Source organism: Lutra lutra, chromosome 9, assembly GCF_902655055.1.
Source record: "Lutra lutra chromosome 9, mLutLut1.2, whole genome shotgun sequence".
NCBI classification, from domain to species: Eukaryota; Metazoa; Chordata; class Mammalia; order Carnivora; family Mustelidae; genus Lutra; species Lutra lutra.
Genome location: NC_062286.1, coordinates 82,486,897 through 82,495,742, shown reverse-complemented (window position 1 = coordinate 82,495,742; position 8,846 = coordinate 82,486,897). Strand labels below are relative to the sequence as shown.

At 45.5% G+C, this 8,846-nt stretch overlaps 1 protein-coding gene across 5 annotated transcripts in view; it reads right to left on the bottom strand.

Moving 5' to 3' along the window:
* Positions 1-3,731: 3,731 nt before the first annotated feature.
* Positions 3,732-8,846, bottom strand: part of NPAS2 (neuronal PAS domain protein 2) — a 153,502-nt gene continuing 148,387 nt past the window's right edge. For 4 of the 5 annotated variants that reach the window (XM_047745027.1, XM_047745029.1, XM_047745030.1 and 1 more), the window contains 2 exons: positions 6,999-7,173; positions 3,732-5,025 (listed from right to left, as the gene is read on the bottom strand). In XM_047745027.1, the coding sequence (XP_047600983.1) occupies positions 4,855-5,025; positions 6,999-7,173 (346 nt within the window). In that variant the 3' untranslated portion in view covers positions 3,732-4,854. The remainder of the gene's footprint in view (positions 5,026-6,998; positions 7,174-8,846) is intronic. The other variant, XM_047745031.1, reaches the window with a different exon arrangement.

Below are 8,846 nucleotides of genomic sequence, written 5' to 3'. Positions count from 1 at the left end.
AATTGGGAGTGGGAAGGAGCCAGATGAGGACAGAGTGAGGAGTGAGTATGGGGTTGGGATGCTTGCCACCTATACTGTCTCCTGGGGCATAAAGCCATGCTGAGGGAGGGGAACAAAAGGCAGGGGACCCAGGGAAGCACGAAGCAGTCCTGTTGTACAGGTAGCTTAGGTATCTGAGAGATGACAGGGAGATCTGAGGAGGTGCCCAGAGGGATCGTTCTGGAGCTTCTGAGAGACCTAATAACGATGTCACCAATGTGGGGATTCTAAGACAGTCGCTTGGACCCATGCCTTCTTTATTCTTAATGAACTCCCTTACTTCAGAGGAGCGCACCATTTAGTGGCTTAACACAGGGAGGATGAGAGCTAAAGTTTTTGAGCCCTCACATATCTGAAGGTTTTCATTCAACCCTTGAATTCATTAATACTTTCACTTGTATGGAATTTCAGGTTGAAAAATAATTTCTTCCCAGTGTTTTGAAGGCATTCTCCATTGTCTTCTTTCAGTGTGGTTGTTGAGACGTCATGTGTCATCCTTTGTGATATGTTTTATTTTCTCGGAAACATTTAAGGATCTTCTTATATCTTGAAAGTTGTTAAATTTTAAGCAAATAGACACCTCTACTGGAAATTGACAAAATCTCCCTTTCAGCTCTCAACTGCTGCTTTAAGTAAAGGTCAAACAGACAAATAATAAAAACCATTTGGTTTGAAGGGCTGATAACCACCAGACTGGCTGAGGCTCTCATGTTTCAGTCTAGCATCAAGGGTCAGGCCAGTCCACTGCTGGCCTCCCACAGACCAAAACCTTTAATATGAACTTTGTGTCTTTTGCAAGTCTCCAGTATTTGTTAGCTGGGCTTCTTGCCTGATTACCGGGGAATTGTTAAAATGAGACAGGATCTGAACGCTACCCTGTGGGGGCAGCAAGGAAGAAGACCCCGGTCTCAAGGGAGCAACAAGTCTTAAATGCTGGAGGGTCTTTGGGCAGATTCGGGCTCAGCTGAATGGTCCAGTGGGACTTCCTAAGCAAAGCCACTGGAAGATTTTTAAGATGGAAGGGGTGTGGTGGTGCAGAAGGGAGGCGCTAAAAGAAGATGTGTCCAGTAGCAGCATTCCAAAACTTGTGTATTCAGAGTTCGCATTTCAGCCCCTCCTCATGAGCCAAGACTTTGCAGTTTTCCAAAGAGAAGGTCATGGTTTTTCTGGAAACAAGACAGGGTTGCAAAACAACTTTTTAATGAGCAAAATTAAATGAATCAAATGCTTGGGGATTAAGTTTCCCCTGATGTTTATGTGGGTTTAAACAGATGTGGCACAATAAAGTTTTCTGAGTTTATCCAGATGCTGAATTTGTGTAAGATTTAAGCAATGCTGAATTAAATTAGTAGCATGCTATACTCCACCCTCTTTCAAAGACTTCCAGCTAGAAAATCCTAGGACAATAAATATGCTGCTCCCATTAAAAATCTTACTTTGGGGGCACCTGGGTGGCTTAGTGGGTCAAAGACTCTGCCTTCTGCTGGGGTGGTGATCTCAGGGTCCTGGGATGGAGCCTCCCCACCCTGCATAGGGCTCTCAGCAGGGAGCCTGCTTCCCCCTCTCTCTCTCTGCCTGCCTCTCTGCCTGTTTGTGATCTCTGTCAAATAAAAAATAAAATCTTTAAAAAAAATCTTACTTTGGGGCGCCTGGGTGGCTCAGTGGGTTAAGCCACTGCCTTCGGCTCGGGTCATGATCCCAGGGTTCTGGGATCGAGTCCCGCATCGGGCTCTCTGCTCAGCAGGGAGCCTGCTTCCTTTCCCCTCTCTCTGCCTGCCTCTCTGCCTACTTGTGATCTTTGTCTGTCAAATAAATAAACAAAATCTTTAAAAAAAAAATCTTACTTTGCTTAGAAGGATTCTGACAGCCAATTAAAATTCAAATACAGAAAGATCAGATTTATAAACCTTTGAATTTACAGAACAGTTCAATTCCAAAATAGTACTAGTTTCACACAGACTTTTTTTTTGGTGGTGTCTAAATGTGGTGAATCCCCTGAATGGATGGGAGCCCCCAGATGTGGGGCCATGATTGTGTGGAAGCCCATGGTGTGGGCCCTGAAAGGCTTCACCCAAGACAGAACAAAGGAGACAGAAGTTTACTGAATACAGGGCAAGAGAGCAGTGGGCAGAACAGCAAAGGAGAGGCTGTCTGCAATGAGGTAGTGGGAGGGGGCTGTTTTTAAAGAGGGATTGTGAGGAGGTATGGTGATATTTGGAATTTTCCCTTTTTGGTAAGTAGCCCACTGATTAGTTAGGGCCTTTGGATATTTTGAGGTGGGTCACCTGATGGGCCTGTCTGTATTCAGCAAGGGGATCGATGTGGGCCCTTTCTACATTCCATTGCTCAAGACTGCCTAAAAGCAGCCTTTACGTTTTTATGTATTTATTTTTAATTTCATTTTAAATAGGTTCCACACCCAATGTGGGGTGCGCACTCATGACCCGAAGATCAAGAGTCACATGCTCCACTGACGGAGCCAGCCAGGCATCCCCAGGCTTTTTGTTTTAAAAAGAGGGCTCATGGGGATGCCTGCGTGGCTCAGTCGGTTAAGCTCCCAACTCTTGATTTCGGCTCAGGTCATGATCTCAGGGTTGTGTGGGAGCAAGTCCCATGTCGGGCTCTGTGCTGGGTGTGGAACCTGCTTGGGATTCTCTTTCTCCCTTTCCCTCAGCACGCCCTCCCTCTCTATCCCTCTCTTAAATAAAGAAGTAAATAAATAAATAAAAAGAGGGTTCATTTCTGGTTCCTTTAAAGAATAAACTGATCCTAATGCATGCAAAATGTTTAGACTTACCTTTTTTTCAGGAATATAATTCTATGAACAATAAAACTCCTTTTGTATGTATAGCCTCTCGTGCCATCCCAAACTGCTCCTTGTCATAGGACGGAGCACTCCCACTATCTCATGGGGAAGCAGGTAGATGCACGGAGCTCTAGCGATGGAGCCAGGAAAGGAACTTTGTTCTCTTGGACCAGCATTTGCCGCAACGGCTGTGCTGAGCATCACCATCTCAGGGATGAAGCCCCATGGGGAAGGGCGGGGATGTCTGCGGTTGGCAGAAGCCTCCCAGAGGCTGCTGTTGTCTCTCCCCGAGTCAACACGATGTGTGTACACACCTCTGATACACAGATCCGCGAACCGGATGTGCATCCCTGATATCTAAGTGCTGGTGGGGGAAGTCCATGAACTCCAGCCTGGGTGAATCTCATTAGGGGCTGGGACTGCCTTGATGCAGAATGTCTCTTGCATCTCCATGGACTCCCTATGTCTGGAAGCCTGAGATGTTTTCAGGAGCCTTTGTTGTTTCTATTTGTTGTACTGTCATCTTCGGGGTGAACAACTGATATTTTTTTCCTGGCACAACCTTCAATTGTGAAGGTCAAGACCTGAAGGGCTTGTGCACATGCTGCTCTCAAAAAACCTAATGCCATTACCTGGTTCATTCATTGCTCGTTTTCACCTTTTCTCTACCTTGGATTATCCTTGGGAACATCCTGAAATAAAAAAAAATTTTCTTAAATGAAGAAAAGATGTATGCATGCATAGATAACAAGGGACAGAAACTGCCTCCAGAGGAAATTGTACAAATTTGTTAATTTATTACAAAATGGCCACTCACAGAAAAACACAAGAAAACCTTTATACTTTTAGATCCGGGAAAGGAACTGGTGTCTCGGATACAAAATAATTTACACATAATTCTTACAATTTTATTTTATATAGAAATAGGTCATTATTACAACAGCTGTACAATTCACTACACTTTGTCTTTTAATTACATAAAATCTTTTCTTTAGAAACATCTCAACATAACAAAACATACAAAAAAAGCAAAGTGCATTTTGAAAAGGAGAATCCAATCCTCGATCTTCTCACGAAAGATCTGTAGAAAGGTGCAGCATTCTGACTCAAGGGGCCGGCGCGTGCTGGGGTTTCCTCAGGGACCCGGAGCTCCACGGGCCTGCCTGGCCTGGGAAACCTCTTCCTCCAATTCTGTCTTGGAGGTCCCGATAGAATTCTGGAATATCAGCTGCATGATTGTGCTTTGCTTTGAGTCCGCCTTTGTAGTTGCAATCAAGGAAGTAAACAGGAACAGTCCAGTGTTATATTCAGGGGAGACAATAATCACCAGAAAGAGCCTCCTTCCGTTGGGTTCCAGGCCAGAGGGCATGGGTCTGCAGTCCGGCTAAGAACCACCAGCTCTGCCCTCTGATTGGTGGGCTGTTTTTGATCCTGTGGTCTCCAAGTGAAGTTGCGAGACCTACTTATTTTTAATACCTGAAAGTGCCTAAGTTATCTCCTCTGTGCAGCTGTGCAAATTAAAACAAAAGCCACCATTTAAAAATAATGAAAAATAATCTCTTTATTCTCTCTCTTCAACAGATCTCTGACCCAGTGCTTCTGGAATGCAAAGGAAAGAGGATGAAGAGAGTGAAGGCCAGCTAGCAAGTGTGGACATACCACAGCCGGCTAGAGGGACCAGCGTGCTCTCGGGGAGGATGCGCCCAGCTGTGCCATCTGCTAGGTGAACTGAGTAACAACACTTACATGGGGGCACTCGGTTCCCATGCGAGTATGGCTGTAGAGCGTGCCCGAGAAACACAGAGGCTAGGGAAACATGGCCAGTATTCTGATCACTTTCCATGTGCCAGCCACCATACTCTGGAGATGGTTACCATCCAGGAGTTCTGAAATGTATGCAGTGTGCACAAAAGCCAAAGGTTTCAACTCCTCTCCCCAATTCTTGCGGCCACCCCCATGGTCCGTCCATTGGTTAAAGCTGATTGTGATCCGATTGACATGCCAGGGCTCTACCGGGGTGGCTGTTGGAGGCCCGAGGACTCAGAGAGGCTGCTGACCCTTCGGGGAGGGCGTGAGGACTGGGGTGGTGGGGGGTAGCCCAGGGTCCCTGGCTGTTGCGAGTAGGTGGAGAGAAGTATGGAGTCCTGTTGCTCACTGTGCAGAGAGGTTGGTGCCTGCACCTGGAAAGAAAGGACAAAGAGCTAGAGGACTCACCTCTGTGGGTGGCCAGGGCAGGGGGTGGGGGGTTGGTGTCTTATCGTGGCAGTACCTTAGGGGTTGGGTGGGTGGGAAAGAAAGGAGCCTGAGGCTCTGACAGGTGGGTGTGAATTCTGAGCTAAGTTCTCTGCCAGCACTTTGGGTCCCAGTAGGCCAGGGAGCAGGCTTTGGGGTGTGGTTTCCTGAACAAGTGTGCATGATCTACACATGGCCTGTATATTTTGGGATGTTGGGACCTGAGACCACATGCAGATCATTGACAGGGCAGAAACCAAACACGCATGCAGTCTGTATACTTTTCACCATGGTCCCTGACTGAGTGACTGCTCCCCAATACTGCCATTTGCCAGCATCAACAGGGGAACATCCTAATTTGAAGCCCAGAAACTTCAACTGGTCAAACCCTAACTTTGGAACCATCAGTCCCCATCCCATACTCTTCCCATCCATGAAATCTCCCTTGTCCAAACCACCCAGTGCACCCCAGGCACACCTGCCCCTCCACTTCGGCTCAGACTGTCTCTCTTGTTGGAACACTGTCCCATCCTCTCCATTCACTTCCCCCACACTTTGGCTCTGCAGCAGGTGCCCTGGGGGCTTCCTCCATGAAGGCCTCCAGCCACAGTGCTCTTACTGGCACAAACCCAAAGCCTGGCTGCTCTCTGGGACATCCCTTCTCCCCACATTGTAGCACAAGGTCCTGGAGACCAGCGAGAAGGCCCAAATGCTCTGTGTCTTCTTAGCCCCATGTCTTGGAGGAACAGATTCCCATCAACATGTTTGCTGCCAGGACTGCAGAAAGACGTGGGAGGCCTCTAACTCGGCCCAGACCATCCCTGCCTTCTTCACCTGCGCCCATCTGAAATCACTTGGGTCCCACAAAATGACAAGATACATAAAGCTAAAGTCTTGAGTTAACTTCCCCTATGCTCGAAGCCAGGGAACTTGGAAAGTACATCACAGGTGGGTTAGCATCTTTGGAATTAAATTGCATTCAAGACCTTCCGGAAGGACTCTCTTCATCTTTATCCTGCCTGTCCTTAAAATGTCTCAGTCACAACACTCTGCTGTGGCTTTGAAGGTGTCTAAGCAGGAAAGCAGAGCAAAGGGAAAGCCTTGCTCTGCCCTGTGGTGGGGGCTGGAGGCCTGGGAGGATGTGCAAAGGACAGAGGCAGGGCTGGGCAGGAAGGAGTATTCTGGGCATATGTCAGAGGGAAGGCCAGAGCCCAAGCTGACATTTCTAGTCCCATCTGAACGTTGACCACTGGCTCTCACACTCCCTCCTTCCAGTGTGTTTGGCACTTAAAGTAAGCAGTGACCATATGTGAAAGTGCCCCACATTTTCCTGGAAAGCCCCAACTTCATGCCACATTATTGTATTTATCAAGCAAGTTGGATGAATCTTTAACTAAACGTGATGTAATTTGTATTTGTATAAGATTTTGTGTATAAACACACTAACGAGTCTGACAAACATAGTAATTCGTGTCTGACTTTTGCTCTCAAAAATAGGGATACCATAACAATTCCTTCTTAAAGATGGATCTTTTTTTTTTTTTCAGGCATTAGTCACCTTACTGATTCAAATTTGCCCCACTCTCTCCCATATTCCAAACTACCCACAAAACATACTAGGTACAAATTTTGTAAATAGTGTTTGTCAGATGGAATAGCATTAAAGATGGATATTTTAAGCACATAATGTATGAGGCATAATAACTGAGTCTAAATTTCTCCTACTAAATATACAAACACTTTATAAACTTTAAGTATTATAAACTTCATAAACTATAAAGCCTCAAACACAAGTCTGTCTGGGGCTTGTTCTGGAACTGAGGACTAGAACCACCCTGAAAGCCAGGGAGGGAAAGGCCTGTCAGGCCGGGGCTGTGGAGCTATACCCTGTGCCCAGGCGCATGTCTGTGGCGGCCCCCACCTGCAGGAAGTGCTGTGGCTGCTGCTGGGCCTGTGCGGGCTGCAGGGGTGACTGCCTGGAGGCGGGGAAGCTGGGCTGGGGCACCGCCTGTCCCATCAGCAGGACAGGGGGCGAGGCGCTGCTGCTGGTGGTGTGCATGTCTGCATTTGGAAACACGGCCTGGCTCTGTGGATACCTGTTTGGTCACATGTGGGAAGGAGAAAACAGACTTTTAAGAAAGAAGTGTTGATGTGACACCAACAGCACAGGCAACAAAAGGACACACAGATAGACTGGGCTTTGTAAAAATCAAAAACTTTGATGCATCAAATGACACTATTCCTGGATTGAGAAGGCCACCTATGAAAAAGTATTTGTGAGTCATATATCTAACAAGGGATTGCTATCCAGAATATTTTTTTAAAAATTCCTATAACTCAACAACAACAACAACAAAAAAACCAGCCTGACTACAAAAATGGGCAAAGGGTTTGAACAGACATTTCTCTCAAAAAAAGACACAAATGGCTAATAAGCACAAAAAAAGATGCTTAACATCCTTAGACAATAGAGAAATACAAATCAAGATCAAAATGAGATACCGCTTCATAGCCATTACAATGGCTATTACGAAAAAAAAACAAAAAACAAAAAAGAAAAAACAAACCAAAATAGCATTGATGACGATGTGGAGAAATTGGAACTTGTGCACTAATAGGAGTGGAAAATGAGGGGCACCTGGGTGGCTCAGTCAGTTAAGTGTCTGACTGTTGATTTTGGCTCAGGTCATGATCTCAGGGTTGTGAGATCAAGCCCTGAGTCGGGCTCCACGCTGAGTGTGGAGCCTGCTTACGATTCCCTCGCTCTCTCCCCAAGTCCTTCCCCGCTCACATTCTTTCTCTAAAAAATAAGTAAATAAATAAAAATTTAAAAAAAGAAATGTAAAATGCTATTATGGAAAACAGAATGGCAGTTCCTCAACAAATTAAGCCTAGAATTATCATATGATCTGGCCATTCCACTTTTGGGTATATACCCCAGTGAAGATGAAAGCAGGGACATAAGCAGACATTTGTAAACCTTCGTTTGTAGCAACATTATTTGCAATAGCCAAAAAAGTAGAAGCAGCCCAAGTATCAATTGACAGGTGAACAGATAAGCAAAATATGGCATATACATATAATGTAATATTATCCAGTCTTAAAAGGAAGTAAATACTGATTCGTGCTAGAGCATGGATGAACCTTAAAGACATCATACTGAGTGAAGTAAGCCAGTCACAAAAGGACAAGTCTTGTGTGACTCCCCTTAGATGAGATTCCTAGAGGAGTCAGGTTCATAAAAGAAAGCAGGTTGTGAGACTGGAGAGTAGAGGGAATGGGGAGTTAGTGTGTAATGTGGGTCAGAGTTTCAGTTTGGGAAGATCAAGAAGTTCTGGAGAAGGGCGGTGGTGATGGTGGATGCCACTGAAAGGTACGCTTAAAGAGACTTAAAACAGTAAAATTTTTGTTACATATATATTCTACAACAGTTAAAAAAAATTACAAAAGAAAAAAGGTGTTGATGATCATGGGCCATGAACAAGAAGCAGAGGAAGGCTAGTTAGGAAAGCTCCAGAGGAGCAGAGAATAGGAACAGGTGTTTAAAGACTCCATAGAGAAGTCCATTTTGCATTACATTTTTGGAAATGTCATGTCTCTGTCATTTATAACAAGATGGGGCATTAGGTCATGTCTAGAAGAGACGGTAGAGGAGACAGGGAAGGTAGAAATTGGGTTGACTAAACATTGCAGAGTTCCAGAGGAAAGAATTCCCATTTCCCCTTGTTCACTGCATTTTAAACATCCCTGGAGAGTGATATAACAAAAG